The following is a 21,538-nucleotide window of genomic DNA, read 5'->3' on the forward strand; positions in this document are numbered from 1 at the left end:
GCGTGGAGAAGGATCCGGTACTGAAATGGCCAGTCTGCAGTCCAGATCTTTCACCTATAGAGAACATTTGGCGCATCATAAAGAGGAAGGTGCGACAAAGAAGGCCCAAGACGATTGAACAGTTAGAGGCCTGTATTAGACAAGAATGGGAGAGCATTCCTATTTCTAAACTTGAGAAACTGGTCTCCTCGGTCCCCAGACGTCTGTTGAGTGTTGTAAGAAGAAGGGGAGATGCCACACAGTGGTGAAAATGGCCTTGTCCCAACTTTTTTGGGATTTGTTGACACCATGAAATTCTGAATCAACATATTTTTCCCTTAAAATGATACATTTTCTCAGTTTAAACTTTTGTTCCGTGATTTATGTTCTATTCTGAATAAAATATTAGAAGTTGGCACCTCCACATCATTGCATTCAGTTTTTATTCACGATTTGTATAGTATCCCAACTTTTTTGGAATCCGGTTTGTATATATATATGTGTGTGTGTGTGTGTGTGTGTGTGTGTGTATATAAAACTGCTCAAAAAAATTAAAGGAACACCTTGAAAACACATCAGATCTCAATGGGGAAAAAGAAATCCTGCTGGATATCTATACTGATATAGACTGGGTAATGTGTTAGGAACGAAAGGATGCCACATCGTTTGATGGAAATGAAAATGATCAACCTACAGAGCCCTGAATTCAAAGACGCCCCAAAAATCAGAGTGAAAAAATTATGTGGCAGGCTAGTCCATTTTGCCAAAATTTAATAACAGCAACTCAAAATTGTACGCAGCACTTTGTATGGCCCCTGTGTTCTTGTATACATGCCTGACAACATCGGTGCATGCTTCTAATGAGATGACAGATGGTGTTGTGGGGGATCTCCTCCCAGATCTGGACCAGGGCATCACTGAGCTCCTGGGTAGTCTGAGGTGCAACCTGGTGGCATTGGATGGGCCAAAACATAATGTCCCAGAGGTGTTCTGTTGGATTTAGGTCATGAAAGTGTGGTGGCCAGTCAATGGTATCAATTCCTTCATCCTCCAGGAACTGCCTGCATACTCTCACCACATGAGGCCAGGAATTGTCGTGCACCAGGAGCCACTGTACCAGCATAGGGTCTGACAATGGGTCCAAGGATTTCATCCTGATACGTAATGGCAGCCTAGGTGCCTTTGTCAAGCCTGTAGCGGTCTGTGTGACCCTTCATGGATATGCCTCCCCAGAAAATCATTAACCCACCACCAAACTGCTCATGCTGAATGATGTTACAGGCAGCATAATGTTCTCCATGGCTTCTCCAGACCCTTTCACTTCTGTCACGTGCTCAGGGTGAACCTGCTCTCATCTGTAAAAAGCACAGGGCACCAGTGGTGCATCTGCCAATTCTGGTATTCTATGGCGAATGCCAATCGAGCTGCATGCTGCTGGGCAGTGAGCTCAGGGCCCATTAGAGGACATGGGGCCCTTGGGTCACCCTCATGAAGTCTTTCTGGTTGTTTGGTCTGAGACATTCACACCAGTGGCCTGCTGGAGGTCATTTTGTAGGGCTCTGGCAGTGCTCATCCTGTTCCTCCTTGCCCAAAGGAGCAGATACTGGTCCTGCTGATGGGTTATGGACCTTCTATGGCCCTCTCTAGCTCTCCTAGAGTAACTGCTTGTCTCCTAGAATCTCCTAGGAGACTGTGCAGGGAGACACAGCAAACCTTCTGGCAATGACACGTATTGATGTGCCATCCTGGAGAAGTTGGACTACATGTGCAACCTCTGTAGGGTCCAGGTATCGCCTCATGCTACCAGTAGTGACACTGACTGTAGCCAAATGCAAAACTAGTGAAGAAACAGTCAGAAAAGATGAGGAGGGAAAAATGTCAGTGGCCTCCACCTGTTATTTCTGTTTTGGGGGTCATCTCATTGTTGCCCCTCTAGTGCATCTGTTGTTAATTTCATTAACACCACAGCAGCTGAAACTGATTAACAACCCCCTCTGCTACTTAACTGACCAGATTAATATCCCATAAGTTTCATTGACTTTATGCTATACTCTGATTAAAAAGTGTTCCTTTAATTCTTTTAAGCAGTATATATATATATATATATATATATATATATATATATATATGTGTGTGTGTGTGTGTGTATGTATGTGTGTGTGTGTGTATGTATGTATGTGTGTGTGTGTGTGTGTATGTATGTATGTATGTATGTGTGTGTGTGTATATATATGTATGGATATGTATATATACAGGGAGTGCAGAATTATTAGGCAAGTGAGTATTTTGACCATATCATCATTTTTAATGCGTATATTCCAACTCCAAGCTGTATTAACTTGAATGCTTATTGGATTTAAGCACGTCAGGTGATGTGTATTTGTGTAATGAGGGAGGGTGTGGCCTAAGGAGATCAACACCCTATATCAAGGTGTGCAGAATTATTAGGCAGCTAGTTTTCCTCAGGCAAAATGGGCCAAAAAAGAGATTTAACTGACTCTGAAAAGTAAAAAATTGTAAAAAGTCTTTCAGAGGGATGCAGCACTTTTGGAATTGCTAAGATATTGGTGTGTGATCACAGAACCATCAAACATTTTGTTGCAAATAGTCAATAGGGTCGCAAGAAACGTGTTGAGAACAAAAGATGCAAATTAGCTGCCAAAGATTTGAGAAGAATCAAACGTGAAGCTACCAGGAACCCATTATCCTCCAGTACTTTCATATTCCAGAGCTGCAACCTACCTGGAGTGCCCAGAAGTACAAGGTGTTCAGTGCTCAAAGACATGGCCAAGGTAAGGAGGGCTGAAACCCAACCACCACTGGACAAGAAACATAAGTTGAAACGTCAAAACTGGGCCAAGAAATATCTGAAGACAGATTTTTTTCAAAGGTTTTATGGACCGATGAGATTAGAGTGACTCTTGATGGACCAGATGGATGGACCTGTGGATCAGTAATGGCACAGAGCTCCACTCCAACGTGGAGGTGGGGTACTGGTATGAGCTGGTATTTTTAAAGATGAGCTAGTTTGACCTTTTTGGCTTGAAGATGAACTCAAAATCAACTCCCAAACCTACTGCCAGTTTTTCGAAGACACTTTCTTCAAACAGTGATACAGGAAAAAGACCATGATTTTTAGGCAGGCCAATGCTCCATCACTTGCATCGAAGTTCTCCACTGCGTGGCCAGCCAGTAAAGGCCTTAAAGATGAAGGAATAATGACATGGCCCCCCTTCCTCATCTGACCTAAACCCTCTCGAGAACTTGTGGGCACTTCTTAAACGCTAGATTTACGGGGGAGAAAACAATACACCTCTCTGAAGAGTGTCTGGGAGGCTGTAGTCACTGCTCCACAAAAAGCTGATCGTCAACAGATCAAGAAACTGACAGACTCCATGAATGGAAAGGCTTATGACTGTTATTGGAAAGAAGGGTGGCTATATTGGTCATTGATTGATTGATTGATATTTTTTGAAATGTCAGAGATGTTTATTTGTAAATTTTGAGGTGTTTGTTTATTATTCTCACTATAACAGATGAAAATAAACAAGTGAGATGGGAAAATTTTCATTTTTCCTTTAGTTGCATAATAAATCTGCACACTAATAGTTGCCTAATAATTGTGCGCACATATGTATTCCCCTGATGATGTTCACACTCACATTTCCGTTGTGAAACATTCAGGTTTCAGGTTTATTAACATTTTGGATTGACTGATAGCACTGTGTTTGTTCCATATTAAAATTAATCCTCAAAAATACAACTTGCCTAATAATTCTGCACTCCCTGTATGTTTATGTGTGTGTGTGTGAATATATATATATATGACAGCAACACTCATCACTCACAACAATGACAAAACAATTACATTGACAATCATGTTACGTTATTTTCAAAATGTTTCCTTTTCTTTTTCATTACTTCTTTAACACACTTCTTCTCCGCTGCGAAGCGCGGGTATTTTGCTAGTCTTTGAAATTTGCAAATTCAGTCAGCTGTGATGTGCTGCTCACTTTATCATATATGCATGCAAATTTTATATTTTACTAACAAAAGAGAGCAGACAACGTGGAAACTAGTGATCTGTTTCAAAGAAGATGCCCTTGAGTAAAAATATATTTATTGCTTATGATTGAGTTATGGATTTATTGCAGCATACACAAACAACTTTGAAATGTGGCCATCAGCGGGACACCTCATGCATAAATGGTTAATTAAATTTTTATTTGTTACAGTGGTTTCTTAGGTGTAATATCATATTACTGTGCTCATCAGAAAGTCAAAGTAATTAAGTCTCACAAATAATTCAATACTTTCAAGTGCTTTAGAACTATGAATTTAGCCACTTACACTGCACAAAATTTAATTGCTCTGCATTTTCATTACTGTACTCATCCTAACATTAAGAATTAACATAGAAGAAATGTGAAAACACCTTAAATTAAGGTTGGAAGCAGTTTTTTTTGTAACTTGAATCTGTAGTAACAGAAAAATCAGTTCTGTAAAATTTCACACACACTGCTTCATTTTTAAACTCCTTTATTGTATAAATATGTAAGTAATACACTTATTCTTTGACACTGTTTAGTTTCACACAGATCTCAAGGGTGTGATCTTATGAAATTAAGGAAATTATCTTTGGTATCTTTTAAGACAGAACTTGTGTTTACTGCTTGTTTACATTTACCACAAAACATGCCTTCATTGCTATCCTCTTTTGTCATGAAAATGCTTTAAAGCAAGCCAGAAATACACAAATTACTGTAGTATCAAAATGCAATCGCCAGAAATCATTACACCAGCACCCTGTTGTAAATGAAGCACTATATCAAATTTACCGAAAAATTAAAAATGATATACAGTATACTTATTTCAAAGCAAACGTTGGCATTATCAAAAGAAAACCATCAAAGGATGTTCTATAAGTTCACACCTGTAGTTATACTCAGCTGCCCATTGTACTTCAGTGTGTACATACAGAAACAGCTATAGTAGTAGCTCAGGTTAGCTCAGTAGCTCAGGTTAATTGTAACCTACATATGTAATGCATGACTCAAATAGGACGACAGTGGTACTGAGATGCAATGATATAACATAATACTTTTCTACAGGACTTTATCATTTTCTTGCTAAATAGTAATTTTAAGCAATGTCTTACCTTTAAGTGTTGCTCACTGCAAAATAAAGATAATCAATCTCAAGTGTATTGAAATGCTTAGAAGAACAACAAAAATAAAGTTGGCCTAATAAACTCAACAAAATAATGCATTGCCTGAAGAAAGATGGATGGATGAGAATATATATTTTTTACATTCATATTTAAGATGGATAAATTAGGCTTTTTACAGAAGTTCTTTAAATATGTACATAAATAGATAAATATATACACTCTATAGTCTTTATACACAACAGAATGACTGAAAAAGAAGAAACTTTAAACAAGAATGAAAACTAAACATCTTCTGTTTATTTTTGAATTTTAATATCAAAATAAGCCATGCAAACCGGTCTTTAATGTAATGTCAAAAGGCAGTTTTTTTTTGTTTTTTTTTTTTTTTTGGAAGATTAGATCACAAAGTTAAGTAAGTATTCACCCAGACCTACTAAGGCAAAGCATGACTTCATGAGATTTCAGCTGTTGCATTAGTTTAAGATAAAAAATATAGACAAGAATTTTGGGGCTCCTTAAATATTAAAATTAGGAGACAAAATCTGAGACATACAGTCAGTCTGTCGTGTAACTAGTTCATAGTTTTGTGGTGTTTTTGACATGTGCCTGCTATGTGTTGTAGTCTGGGTAGCAGAGATCATATAGCTTGAAAGACAGTGGAGAATTCAAAGATTGTGGTCCTCACCATATTGCAAGCTTTGCCCAGATGATAGTAGGATCTGTGGAACATTTAGATAAGAGCGTCAGCTGTGGGTTTTTTTTTTTTCCTTGCTTGTTTGTTTTTGGGTTTTTTTAACAGAAGAGTGTTTCTTAAAAATAATAATTTTAACAATTAATCAGAAGTTCTAAATTATTTAATAGACCTTTAGTTTTGAATATCACATCTATCCTGGCAGACCAAAGCACACACACTAGCCCAGTTAATACTTACTATTTAACATTATACACACATTTTTGGGATAAAAGATAAACCCTGAATTAGTATCAGTATCAGAATTTATTGTAACTCAAATTTTGCACTTTTGAGTAAACTTAAAGTTAAAAATGAAAAGTGCAATGCAAATGCAATTGAAACCAGTCCCTCATGCTGGACAGACTTTTTCTCTAATACCAGAGAATCTTGTTTTAGAACGCAGAATGGGAGACAGTGCCTGGAGCTTCATCCATTCACTTTTGCTTTCACTGCAGATTCTGAAGCTTCATCTGCTTTCAGTGTGTTACCCTAAATTGGGTAACTGTATTTTTACACTTTCTACATCAGCATTGTTCAGCATACTCATAATAAAGAAAGGTCATTCTCATTTATCAGCACATTACCCCATCACACCACTACAGTATATACTGTATTTTATTAACCCAATTCCGAACGTTTGTGTGAAGAGAGTACATGTTTTGAAAGTGAGAAGGTTTACTTAATCATCTCTTTCACTACTTCTAAACATATAGTGTACAAACCTCTTTTCAGTCAGCCAGGACAGATTCAGCTAATGGAAGCAAACATTTATTCAGTGAAACGTTTTCACTGATTTTTTTTTTTTCTCTTCCATTTTGCTAGTGTGACATCAAGCCAAGATAATCTGATGGATATTCACTCAAAAAATTTTAGCAATTAAATTGTGTTACACTTTCCCCAGAGAGTTTAGGGTTATAATTTTCACTGTGTATATCATGCAGAGTGCTAATATCAGAGCTAATATAAAGCTCTGATATTAGCCATACCTTGTTTATGTGAATATTAAAGATGAATGCTAAGTCATACACAAACCCCATCTGGATCAGTCTGACTACATCTCTTTGCTCTTGTACACTGCGCACACTCCACTCTTTAAAGAAAAAAAAAAGTAAAACTGTAACCAATTAAATTAAAATGTGTCCAGCAGGTGTATTCTCAGCTTAGCTCATACTGCTTAGTTCACATTAACTGGGACATATTTAAAGCTGCCGTACTGTATGATGTCTGTTTGAACTTGGTGGAATACATGTCATCTGTCACTGACTATATCTGTAAGTGTGCCAATGATATTGTGGTCACTGTCGCTATTCAACCCAATTGGATTCCTTGATTGAACTGTGGGATTCTTTTACTGTTGAAAACTTGGATTGCTTCATTTAAATTTGACGACTTGGTGACTTGTAGCAACCTGGCACAATTTGATCAACAGCATTAGGAAAGCAAAATTAGATTATTCCTTTAGGATTCAAGAGCATTTTGTGGACAAGGACTCAAAGATACCACAGTTGAGGACCTCTGCACCATTAATGATGCATAGCCTATGGGTGAATACTAAACAATATAAGGAGTGATCACCCTCTGCTGTATCATAGCTACTTACAGTATGTCACTCACTTTATGTAGTTTAATGTTTATCTTTGTGTTGTGTTTATATGGCACTATATTTGTCCAGTTTCCCCCCTTGTTATTTTTGTAATGTTTTTTGCCTTGGCCTTGAAAGAACTAAATTTTAGTTTACTTGTACTATTGTACAATGCAGAATCATAAGAAATGTGAAAGAAGGCTCAAAATAGTATACACAGTAGTTTTAATGTATAGCATACTTAAAAAATATTGTCATACCTGTTTTTTAGTTATTAGTGGAAATAAAGGGAAGAATAACTTCAAAGTTTATTGACTAAGGTAGAAATAGAGCCCCTGTAGTGGTTCTTAGCACATCATAGTGGAAGGTGCCAGTGACTAAAAGATGTTCCAAAATGACATGTCATGGAGAGAATAAGCAATATGAGTCGTTGTGGTAACTACTTTCGCCATTGCCCTCTTTTCTGTCACTGTCTATATGTTTTTCTTGCTCAGTTTATTCCTAGGTCTTGCATTTCCTGTTACTTCCACAGAAAACATCATTATAGAACATTAGCCAATGCCCGCCGTAGCATATGACTGTGTAAGAATAGGAACAGAAAACGGCGAGAAAAGAATTCAGAAATCAAGAAGAAAGAAATACTTCTTGAAATACAAAGTTGTGAATAGATGTTTGGTAGTCTGAAGAAAGAAAAGTCGAGAAAAGCGGTGTGGGGGTGTATGGGAGGCTGCAGGCAGCGTGGGGAAGGGTTTGGAAGAGGACGAATAGGAATTGAGAAATGCCGTGTGGGCGAGACTAGTTTTGAAGAGGAAGCAGGACAAACCAGAAGAGAAATATATCTAAGAGATAGCCAGCACATTAACAGGTATAATGTAGGACATAGCCAGTAGTTTGTTGCACATGCCAAAAGTTCTGAGCCACCTAAAAAAGAAGAGACTGCTCTGGCCCATTTGTATAGTACATTCGAGCTTTCTACCTAATCTATTCTAATATTCAGATAGACATTCTGCACCATTTCTATCTTCTCCCTTCTTATGCTAACTAATCTCAGGCCTCTGGCCAGTGGCACACTGGAAGTCCATCACTGACTCTGTTGTTTTGGTAATATTCAGGTACTGGTAGTTGTCTGTGCACTATATGACAATGTCATCCACTGCATTTGTATATTCCACATCTCCAATGTAGATGTGTCTTACAATGGAAGAATCATCTAAGAGCATCTGTAAATTGCATAAACTTGAGTTGTACTTAAAAATGATCATGTAGGTTGAGGAGCAATATTTTAATGTGTGAAAGTTTAGCTGCTACATGATTGAGGTTCATGTAGGAATAAAGAGAAATAAAGTGGAGTACTAACTATGTGCTGGTTGTGCTAGCATTTTTAAAAGTAAGTTTATTAAGTCAGTAAGCAGTCTGGTTACATGGGATAACGCACCTTGCATCATGTATACATTTATTTAGCTGTTTCATGGTGAGAACATCAGTACTTGGGTATTAAAATATGCTTGGAAAACAAAGCAGAAGAAACCTGTAATTACTAAAAATATATTAAAGCATATATAATGAAATCCAGAACTTATTAAAAGTGACTAAACTGTACTATTTATATTTTTCAGTTAAATTCAGCTTCTGTATACAGTCTGCTATCTTAATTTTATTTTAAAGTATATGAACTAGTTGTGCCTGCAAACTAGCAATTCTTCTAAATTAGCTGAAATCACCCAGTGTACTGTACACCACATGCAAATGTTGTTTAATGTATTGTTGTCGTTCTAGCAAAAATCAGATGAGCAAGAACCAAAGAAGAAAAAAGTCAGAACATCCAAAGGGGATTCTGAAGCTGCTTCAGTGTTGCAGCTTAACCCTTGTCTATCAGCAAGGATGATTCTGCAGCAGAAACAAGATGGTGAGGGACAGCAATATGCAATAAAATAACCTGATTACCAGTGTTTTTGTTAATTTGGGAATAGATTAACAATTAATTCAATCTTATTTTCCTGAAAATAATCATTTGATACTGTTATTTGTTTTAGGGGTCACTAAATTAAATATTACAGTAGGTTAAGGTAGCTTTCTAACACTGTCACATTCATGAAAGGTTGGTTTATTTTATTGTTTATTATTACAAGGTTCGTTTAATGTGGCTTTTAAAGAAATCAAAACTTTAAAAGTATTCATTGCTGTGAAAATAAGAGCTTTTTACATACATTAACACTGAATTGTAAAAATGTTGTGCAGGTTTTGCATCATAAGCTTGAATGAATAAAGTATATAGTATTCTAATAATTTCAAGAAAATAATAGCCTTTTCAAATAGAACAAAAAAATGAGTTATTAGTTTCTACATCTGTTACTCTGCTCACATAACTGTTATCTAATTGTATTCACAACTGCCATTCCTAGCAAAGATTAAAGCACTGGAAGTTTGAGGAGGATAATATTTTTAAAGATAACTTATGGTAATAATAATAAAAACGTTAATCTGAAAAGGATAGACCTGATTCATTCATTTTATTTTGAACCTGCATGTAGAGGCATGTTGAATACCAGAACTGTATTCCTCATGCTTTGTTTTGTCTTGTTTTATTTAAGCAAACGTAAAAATTTTACATTTGCGTTATTGATTAGGATTTGGTGGATCAAAAGTATTTTGTATTTTTGGCCATAAATTAGGTTGAAAAAATCAAATTTTCCCTTTATTTTATACAATAAACCACTTTTAAGAAATCATTACATATTGCAGTACAATGAAAGAAGAAAAATATTTATAAGTAAACATTTGTGTCTTGTTTCTAGAGTTCTATATTAAACTAAATTGCTTTTCCTAAATAAGCAACACGAACCTCCTGACATAAACCAAGCCCTCAGTTTGTGTCATTTTTAAGCTAATTTAATATTAATTTATTTGGAATATAGGTTCATTTAAATGTTGCTTATTCAGTGATAAGTGTGTGAGGTTAAATTCTGTTTTCCAATACTGAGCTTATATACTGTATGATTTATGAGCTGTATTGTAAAATAAAATAAAAATTATTATAAGAGTATTATATAGAGTTACATTTTTGGAACATAATAGTACCTTCTGTGTCCAATTATCTTATTTTTTTCTCCTTGAGCTTGTATGGATTTTCTACAATATTTTCCACCCCAAGGTATACTTTTCACTTAGTTGGCTGCTCTGAAATGTACAAAGTGAGTTAATATGTTTACTACCTGTGACATTTGAAATATGCTTAAGGTTTCCAAGACACTGAACTAGTTAAGTGCATTACAAATGTTGTTGTACACTGAACAAAATGACCTGTTCCTGTGAAAACATTTTCTGATATATACATCTTACAGTAGCCTGCTTATTTAAATATAGAATCATGAGGAGCTTTACCATTTTGCAGAAGAGATGGGCACAAGGCGTTAATCAAGACTGACAGATTGTCACTCCATGGCAAAACACGCCTATTAACATACAATCATAAGAGATGCCAGTTAGCCTAATATGAAAATTGTTGCAATGTTAGGCGACTTCGTTTTTGTATGTTCATTAAAGTTTTGATATTTGAAACCTATCGTATGAAAATAAGTTTGCTAAACCTTTACTGATTAAGCAATCACCTACTACATCATCTCAAATTCAAGATGGATACTGTGAGAATGACTATCTTTATAATTCTGTCTTAAACTTAAATTTTATAAATGACATATTCACAACAAATAACAATAGATCCTTAACTTATACCTAAAGTGAAATTTTGTACTTGTCCACTTTGATTTAGCTAAGGTTTGAAATCATTTTCATATATTCCTATTTTGTTTTTAGTTATTGTTTCTCTCAGGATAATGAGTAATGATAAAAACAGAAGTACCTTTAACTAAACTGTGTAATTATAGAAAGTGACTTTAATTTTTTTAGTGTTTTTGGTTTTAAGAATATCCTTTGTAAAAAAGTTATTTTTTTATCAATTTTGTGTTGATTATCTTTTTTTAACATTAAACAAGGGCTGCAACATATTCCAATTACAAAATTCATTCTCTGAACTCAATTATGTTTTACTTTTATGGTTCTTTTTAAGATGGTGATTGCAGCCCAGAAGAAATGTCTTGGAGTGTAGATCCAGGTGCAGATCTTTCTCAGTATAAAAAGGACAGTTCTGTTATTGAGCTAAAGGTTTGTTTTTATTAAACACAATATACTTTTTTTTTAATCTTATGCATGTATGTTCCTAGACTTTAAATTTGGCACTGTTAAAGAAAACTGTATTACAGGTATATGACATTACTAGCTGCATGTGGTCATCAGGACAGAAAACAACCCAAAGACTCCCTAGCAGTTTTACTATATTACTGAACCTGCAGAGACGACGGCTAAGTGGGCCAGGACAGGTCATATTTTGTCCAAGAAGGATATGTTTTCAAGTGCAGCTGTGGCATAAACTGAGCAGGTCGGGCAGGAACCTGTCTCAATCAAACATATAGTAGCTCATTTTGTAAACATACAACATGGTTGTACCACAAAGCTTAGTTTATCTGCTTGGGCTGAATGAGAAGTAAAGTGCATGCAAGTGCCCAAAAAATTTAAAAGTGCATTCATGTGTCCATCTCATCAAGTGCAATTCATACTTTCATAAGCTCCTACATCTTCTGTAGAATTTACAACATATTCACAGATAAAAACTTTCTGAAAAGATATAAATTACCAAGCATAATCGATTTCTCCCAACAAGGGCAAGTACAAAATAAGGTAACATATTGGATTTTCTTCTCTGAGACCTTTCTGATTTTTTTCCCATTGTTTAAATATGAAAATTATTTTTATGCATGGTGCAGAGTTGCAGGTATGTATGAAAAAGGATGAATTTGAATAAAGATATAAAATTAATTCACTTTGTTGGATTTGTTTACAGAATGGGATTAATTGCAAGTCTTTTGGTGAAACTGTTGACATGGACTGTACTTATGTAAGCGAAAGTATGTTGATGAAAGGGACGAACCAACAAAATAAAGAAAATATTTCTGGTTAGTATTATTTCAAATTTTACTAAACAATGGTTTAACATATGTTTACTATATTTAGTTTCATACTTTGATTGTTTAGTTTACATTTGAAGCATGTTAAATTTTGTTGTTCAGGTTTTGCTTTCCAGCTTTTTGTGTACTATAACTACTGTAAATATAAATATGTTGAATTCCCTGTACATACAGTATATACTGTGGCATTCCCATCAATTTATTAGCTGATTTTTTTTTTTTATAAATATATCTAACCCATGCCATTTATAAACAGAACAATTTATGTTCTTTTTAAATTGTAGATATAGGAGAAAAAGCAAATGATAGTTTGGGAGATATTTTTGACCAGACAATCTATGGAGAGTATGAGTCTTGTCCTCAAGACAGAACTTCTTCAGTGGATTCTGAAAATGATGAGAATTGTATGCAAGATGAAGAGGACAACAAGCTGGACGATAAAAATGGTAAATGCAATTACCATTTTATGCATTTTGTGAAAAAACAGCAATCGTACTCTTAATTATGAAACAATATGTAGTTTTAGAGATTGTGTATTTCTGGTGTTTTATAGTTAGCCTTTAATGTGAAAGTGCATTGTATACAGTATTTGAAACAGTATATACTGCAGCATCTTGTACATTTTGGTAAAGTGGTTTACTTTGAAAGAGAACAAAGCTGAAAATCATGTAATAATACCCTATATTCTTTGCTTCCTATCACATTTCATGTATGCTTTTTATGACCTAAAATTGCTGTTGCATTATGTACACAGTCAGGCTGTGTGGAGTTTGGTGAAAAATTAATAATGTTATAAGTATGGGGGAAAAGGTCCACTTTCTTAAAGGGCTATTGAGAGAGTCCTGCTTCATCTATATATTTAAAATGCTAAGGTTTTTCCCTCCGTGTTGCAAAAACTCATGAACCACTGGGCATTGAACTTTAATCTTATGACACTTATAACATAATAAGTGCTCCTGTAGCAAAAAGTGGAGGTGCAGGCTATTATGGCAACATAATTAGGTCTTGGGTTCTTCTCACGGAAAACTGTGGCACAAGAGCGTGTCACAACTGACAGGGAATAAAAAAAAAAAATCATGCAGGCACATACCATGGCTGGTAGGAAAAGAACAGTGGCAACATCTGTTGAGAGCAAAGCACATTACACTTACCAACCTGATGTGCATCAACTGAAAGATACATGTTGCAGGCATGATAAACACAGATAGCTACCTGTACCGACTGATGTCTGCTCGGATCTTTACAGCAGACTGCTTGTTTTCATCACAATTGTAAGTTATAAGTTCTGTTATGCAACATAAAGAACAAGAAGAGATATATGACCCCAGTTTAGCGACAAGCCTTTTCACTAACAACAAATGAGAAATGATGAGACGACAGGACACTTAGAGCTTTGGAAACTACCAAAAATTGATCACAATATAATAAATAATTGGCATTTCCTTTTCAATATTTTTGGTGTTATTGCAAGCGTAAACGCAGGATTTTTTAAAAATTTATTAACCAGAGGACCATGTAGACTACCATAACAAAAATTCTACTGTAATGAAAAATTTGAAGAAAAAAAAAAAGAACAATCTACAATAGTGATAAGCAAATCTCCATGTTTGCTTCCCGAGTTTGGTGAAATTACAGAATTGTTTGCAAACTTCACCAAACTCTGTGAAATGGATTGAAACCAACGGGGAACGAGAAACTGAACTGGTTTTGATTGGATTATGCTTTAAGTATCTCAGAGGGCCAAGGAAGTTTCTGCCAAATGTGCTGGAGTGATTATTGAAGCCAAAAATGTGATCTGAGCTGTGAAAAAGCAGTACTGACCACTGAAAAAAAAAATAAATATATATATATATATATATATATATATATATATATATATATATATATATATATATATATATATATATATTTTCTAAAAGATGATTGGCCATGCCTCAAAGTGTCTCATTCCTTTCTTCAGAGTTGTGGTTTCACATAATTAGCACATCTTTTTTGTTTCTGATCTATATCCTCTGCCACCAGAACAGACAGACTGCGATAACGACTGGGAAAAGAAAGCTGATAAACTGTCAGGGCCAATATCAGGAAGGCAATCCAACTCTGCATCTAAACCAAAGGAGAAGACAAACTTGTTGATAACAGGATCAAGTAGATTTGAGAAACACACAGAAAAAAAATTCTCTAAGGAAGCCACAAACTTGGATATTGGAATGACCTAACCAGAATCTGTTTATATGGTTGCGTCAATGATGCAGTAGAGCAATAGATTAAAATACCCAAGCAGTACATTACAGATTTTTTAGTATTAAATATACTTTATATAGATGTATGTAGTGTACATCTGCAATAAATGAATGGTCAAGGATAATGTGAAATGTATTAGTAACAGTAAGGGTAAACTAAAATATATGGTGAAAAGTTTGATAACATCCCAACAGCAATAAGTTCTATTATAATTTGGAAACTGTAGAGAGAGTAGTGCTACTTTAAAACTAAAGGCATATGTTAAGAAAAAGATCTTTAATTACATGGCAAGAACAGGTATAGTAGTGAACAGTCAACATGGGTTTAGACATGAGAAATAGTGTTTTACTAGTGTTTAGGATTTTTATGAAGAAGCAACAGAAGCATAAACACTGTGTCTGATATTCTTTAACTTGATTTGAGAAAGCTGTTGGTAAGGCCACACATGTGGTTTATGATTAAACTAGAAGAAGTGCAAGGCACATTATTTAGATGGGTACAAAACTGACTTAAATATAAGAAGCAAAGGATTTTGGTGCTAAGAAATTATCATTAAAAAATAAATAAATAACAGCAAGGTTAAGCTTACAATTGATACCTTAACATGGAACTGAACAGAATTCAGAATAATTATAGCAGGTGAAATTTAATGTAACCAAATTTAAAGTTTTAGATTTGAATGCACATTGGGAGGTTTAAAAGTTAAAAGTACATATTCATAGTGGACTCTTCACTATCTACATTAAGAGAATGTACCGAATGAATTAAAAGGCTAATAGGGTGTTAGGTTATTTAGCCCAATGTGTGGAGAACAAGGTGCAAGATAGGTTACGCATAAGCTATGTAACCAGCATCCCAGGCCGTATCTGGAATTCTTTGTGCAATTTAGGCTTCATGTTAAAAAAGGTATTACAGTGCTAGAGAAAGTTCAGAGAAGAGTAACTAGGATGGTTCCTGGACTGTGTGTTATGATGAGTGAGGTCTGCTGACCCTTTTCTATTTAAGCAAACAGAGATTTAGAAGTGACAAGACTGAAGTGTTAAATATATAAAGTGAATTAATATGGTCTGCAGTGGGTTGGCACCCTCCCCAGGATTGGTTCCTGCCTTGTGCCCTGTGTTGGCTGGGATTGGCTCCAGCAGACCCCCGTGACCCTGTGTTCAGATTCAGCAGGTTGGAAAATGGATGGATGGATGGAATTAATATGATAAATCACAACTGTTATTTTAAAATAAGGTCTTCAACAAGTGTAAAAACACAGAAATGTGAATGGTAATTGGTTAATTGAAAATTTCACACAAACGTTATTAAGCTTTTCTTTAGATGCTGTGCCATGTATACATGAAATAAGTCAGCAAGTACTATGGTAGTGCTGCTTTGAGGACATTCAACACTTAAGTCAGTGTTATTTTGGAGGAGTTAAGTGAACAGGATTGACTGACATTTTTGGGTTGAATGGCCTGTTCTCATCCAAAAGTTACAGTGTTCTAATAGTGTTCTAATATATATTTATTAATGAGTGAAAACTCAAATGTCACTTTTCAAATTCCATATTTAGCTGGTGATTATTTTTGTTTGGTAATAAGAATTATGCTTTCTTATATCATACTGTTGTTCTTTAAAGGAAGTGAAGAAGAAAGAAAACAAATTGGACCAAAAACATGTTTAAAAAATAATGAAAGGTAACATCATTAAACTATAATTATGTCAAAATCACATCATAACATTTTCAAACCTACCCAGTCCAGTTCAGTGTCACAGAGAGGCTGGAGCTTATCCAGGAAGCATTGGAAAGAAGGTAGGACTAAACGTTGCACTGCACACAAAATCCTGTACAGTACCCATTCATACCACCAGCAACATGACTGAGTTGAGTGTTGCAAGTTAACATAACACATATATTTTTGAGTTTTGAAAGTAAAATCCACAAAGAGATAATTTGTAAAAATTCCATAGCATATAGTCGGCCATGGTAGGTAGCAGAGGCTATACATTGTGCCACCATACTGCTCTAGAATATTTTAATTTTAGAAGGTATGAGGTACAGCTCATGTTTCCTTCAAGAGGTTTTAGTTGCATTCTTCACTGCTGATGTTTTATTTCCCTAAAATCTACCATTTAATACTGTAGATACATAATTTCACTATAATAGAGCTTATATTATCTTAAAATTAGTGTATTTGCCATGTTAAACCTAAATTCTTAAACAGACATTTAATGTATTACATGTTTCCATATTGTATCTGTTGATAGTTTACATTTTCATTTCTTGTTTTTTTTTTTTGTGTTGCACATTATATCTAAAGCCCTTTAATTAAGAAAAGGTTAATTGTTTTTCATTGTGAGCTAACGTGAAAAAGATGATCACAAATTCATGAAATTGATAGTGAACAACTATTTACTTCTAAAACTGGGTACTAATAATTGTTATGGACAAAGTCACCTTTCAGATTTATTTTGGTTTCCAATATTTTTAACTGAAAAAGTAAATCAGTAAGTCATAAAAAGTAAATGTTTAAAAACATGATTATGAAGTATTTACTTTTTATGTAAATGTATTTGTATTTATATTTGGTCTATTAGCCCTTAAGAATTTTTATGTTTGTGAAGCGGTTGTACTGATTACAATCAGCAATTTATTATGTTTTTTTTTACTTTTCAGAAATGATGAAGTTTTACCATTTCCTCATGTGAAAGTGGTGCGTAATAAAGAGGAGAGAAGGAAAATGATTGGCCACACATGTAAAGAGTGTGAAATTGTAAGTAAGCGTTTAAAAAATTTTTGTAAGTGGATTTTCTTTTTTTTTTTTTTTTTGTATGTGTGTAAGTAGCACAGTGACACATTGCTTAGCGTGGCTGCCATCTCACACCTCTAAAGAGGTTTTTTGTATCAGTATACTGCTGCTGGATTATGTGAATTTCCCCTTGGGATTAATAAAGTATCTATCTATCTAGGTTCAATTAGGTTCATTGGTATTTCTAACCTGATGTTCCTATGCGTTTACTTTTTTTAGCAACTGCTTACAGTATATCATATTTGGAATATTTGTTTATTAAAAGGGCGGCACGGTGGCGCAGTGGTAGCGCTGCTGCCTCGCAGTTAGGAGACCGGGTTCGCTTCCCGGGTCCTCCCTGCGTGGAGTTTGCATGTTCTCCCTGTGTCTGCGTGGGTTTCCTCCGGGCGCTCCGGTTTCCTCCCACAATCCAAAGACATGCAGATCTTCAAATGTTTATCGTTTTCTGTGTTAAAAGATTGATAAAACATGATGTTTTTATTTTTCCTGCTTAAGAATGTACAGTATAGTCCCAAAATGGCAGTGAAAGAAAATATTACATATTACAGTATACTTAATTAGTTTTGCTAAATTACTGAGTCACATAAAATATAGAAGTACTTTGCATATGCTGATGTCCTTTACAGTTACAACACAGTTTACAGTACAGTTTATCTTTTTGGCTCCTTTTTGTTGCCTGCTGCAACAGCTTGAAGAAAGCAGCTCTATAAAGCCTTTTGAAGGCTTTACTAACTTTATAGTCTTGCATTTGCAAGATTTCTGAACAGTACATTTCCCAGTGAGGACTTAAATATTTCAGTCAATTTTGTTAGATAATTAATCAAAACATAATAGGTCTGTCCGGTAAAAAAAATTTTGTATTTATTATTTTGTTATTTCATTATATGTAATTTAGAAGGTAAGTTCCGAAGTACCAGGATTAGGGCTTACACAAATTTGTAGTTAACTAATTTGTGTGGGATTCTTAATAACTCTTGCAAAAGAGCTTTTGGCTCAGATGTAGAATCATTGAGTGCTCTTGAACATGGTTGCATTTGCAGTGTATTCTATGTGTAGAATTCAAAGTTCCAAAGTCTTGCACTATAGTACTCACAACTGCAAGATATATAGCCACATTCACAGAATAAACACACAACACATTTGAATATAAAATTTGATTGCACATATTTGCTGTTTATCGGTTCATATGAAGTTTAACCCTTTAAACTCAGTACCATTGTTTTTTCACCCACCAGTGGGTACAAACAAGAATGCAAAGTTTATTTAAAAAGAAATCCATAAAATCAAAAATGTCCTCATTGCTATAATTTAAAATAGTGTTTTGCCATTAAAATTCCTTATTCCATATCCCAGTAACTAGTTGCAATCTCTTTCTCCCCTCAAAGATGACCAAATTGTTGTAGAGTATAACAGCAATACCAGACCCATCACCTGACCCCTCCATGGCTTTCTTGATTCAGTTGTGTACAATTTTTTGGATAAAAAGTTATCAACAAAATAATAGGGGTGTTTCAACTTTCAAATGATAAAACATTCCATGTTTTCTACTTTCTATACTTCAGAATGTTTTTTTTTTTTGTAAAGACATTTTTGAATCTTACTGGATTGGTGTTGCTGCCCAGTGGGGACTGAGCGTTCTCATGGCCTCAGAACCCCTGCAAATTTTGTTTTTTTCTCTCGAGCCCTCTGGAGTTCTGTTTTTTTTTTTTTCCTCTCTTCCCTGACCATCGGCCCTTACTTTATTCTTTGTTACTTAGTATTGCCTAATTTTATTTTTATATTTTTCTTCTTTCTTCATCTAAACTTTGAACTACATCATTTGTATGAAAACGTACTATATAAATAAATGTTGTAATTTGAACACAGTATAATTTCTTTACCAACTAAACTAGGAGGCTTTGCCACCTGGTTGCTTCGCTCACCAACCCCCGTGTTTGGTTTTCCGGATACACACTTTTAAGATTTTTTTTTCTTTGAATTGTTGCTATTTCATTAGTTTCACTTTTATTTAAGAACTTCTGTAAAAACAATATTTGGAATGTTTCGAGTCCCAATATGCTGAATCTTTTAAATGAGGTCAGTGAGACGTGTGTTTAATGACATTGTACCATAATTTAGGATAGGTTTCTCTGTTTGGAATTTCAGCACAGACAAAACGATCTACATCAGCAGCAGTTAATCATTTTTTTTTACAAAGTAACCAATAAATGCATGTAAGGTAAACCCCGTTTTTGAAATTCTCTGACTTAAACTTCAAAGCCTTACAATATTTGCATACTTCTGACATCACCTATGTCCATATATTCAATCTCTATTTGCCTTTTCGTTATTTCTCCGAGTAATAGTTTCTCTTTTTTTGTGCTAATGCAGTGTTTACTTTATTTGTTTTGACACTGTCGTTTTTTACTGCTTTCATATTCTGTATCTTGCTCTGCATGTGCTTCGCGCCTACGTTTTTTTTAGTCTTTTGAATTCCACTGTTTTCATTATCTCTGCATGTGTTTAGTTCTGACCTCTTTCAGTGACACCTGGTCTGTGGTGATTATTTTCCCTTTTTTGAGTAATAATTTCCGTATGTTTGCGTTACTGCAATCTTTACTTTCCTTTTTTTTTTATACTTTCTACTTTTCCTACTTTCATATTCTTTAACTTTCTCCACATGTGTATCACACCTTTTTTTTTTTTTTGAGTCTTTCGAATTCCACTGCTTTCATAATCTCTAACCTGCTCTGCATGTGTATATCTTCAACGTTTGTGAACGTCTTTATGAAGTTCTACTTTGTCTTTTTACTCTCTGTCTTTTAATTCGGAGCCCGATTGGACATGTTTTTTTTCAATTCTACTTGTTCCGGGCTGATAATTATTTTACTTATTTTCTGAATTTGCGCCTAGATTATTCTTTTTCTTTTTTGCTTTTTTTTTTCTCTCCAACACTTTTGAGTCTCTCTTCTCTGCGGTGCTTTCTTCTTCGCTTAGTCATCGACTGTCATTTATAACATATTGTCCTTATACGCTTTATATGCGCTAAGAGCCCTGGATCTGTGTGTGCTCAAAGCCTTTACACGACTGAGTGTTTTGCTGCCCGTGATCTTATTTGATATTGGTTTTAAGTAGGTTGTGTCTTGCAATAATCTCATGTTCTACGTCCCCGCGAGATGGTCCTGGGTCAATCTCTTGGCACAAAGTTTCATGTTTAAGGTCCCCGCAAGATGCTCCGTGGCCAAGCTCTTTTGTCTTGCGGGTCTTTTAAGTGTCTTCCGTTATCTTCACGTGAAGATCATGTCTCATGTATTTCTCTCCCAGGATTTTTTTTATAATAGTGATTTATTCTGACAGAGTAAGATCTACCTTTCAGAATGATATATAGACCATGGGGCTTTAATAATGAAAAAGTATGCTATAGCTATTTACAGTATTTGAAAGCAGTAAAGATGGAGAAAAAAATCTTGTTTTGTACTACTTCAAAACAGTAAAACTAGACATATTACACATAATTAATTCATAGATTTTTTCCTGCTGTTCCAGACAGATTCAGTGACACTTTTGTGATGTTTGGAAGCTTATTCCAATGCCTATGGAAATAAGATTAACATTCAAAGTTCAGTTTTGGTAAAAAGGTTAATGAAATATGTACTTTTTTCTTCTGTAATATATGTGTACAATATAACTAGTGAAATGTAACATCTTTATATTGAGGGGAAGACCATGAATATTGAGTTAAAGATGTTAAAATTACAGCCAGTTTAATCGAAGTAGCAGAAAATGGATAAAATGAAGCTGTGTTTAACGAGTTAAACTTATTTTCCACCCCTCTGCATTCTGAATTTTAATCCAAATGAGGAACTTATCTATTTTAATATGTAGTACTGTTACTGAAGGGTTCTTGTATGATGAATGCTAATTATATGATACTATATATGACACATTCACTTTATGTGGAATGTAACTATTATTATGAAATGAATGATACATGGTATGACTCAGAAAAAACAACTGATCCATACACTCATCAGG

General features: G+C 34.7%; 1 protein-coding gene across 1 annotated transcript in view; it reads left to right on the forward strand.

Annotated features, from left to right (window-relative positions):
• Window positions 1-21,538, forward strand: part of rbbp8 (retinoblastoma binding protein 8) — a 43,139-nt gene that overhangs the window by 18,944 nt on the left and 2,657 nt on the right. Inside the window, exons 6-11 of the mRNA XM_039754730.1 lie at window positions 9,241-9,370; window positions 11,531-11,625; window positions 12,362-12,473; window positions 12,770-12,931; window positions 16,354-16,411; window positions 17,392-17,488. Coding sequence (XP_039610664.1) covers window positions 9,241-9,370; window positions 11,531-11,625; window positions 12,362-12,473; window positions 12,770-12,931; window positions 16,354-16,411; window positions 17,392-17,488 — 654 coding nt within the window. The remainder of the gene's footprint in view (window positions 1-9,240; window positions 9,371-11,530; window positions 11,626-12,361; window positions 12,474-12,769; window positions 12,932-16,353; window positions 16,412-17,391; window positions 17,489-21,538) is intronic.

Source organism: Polypterus senegalus, chromosome 5, assembly GCF_016835505.1.
Source record: "Polypterus senegalus isolate Bchr_013 chromosome 5, ASM1683550v1, whole genome shotgun sequence".
In the NCBI taxonomy this organism is placed as follows: Eukaryota; Metazoa; Chordata; class Cladistia; order Polypteriformes; family Polypteridae; genus Polypterus; species Polypterus senegalus.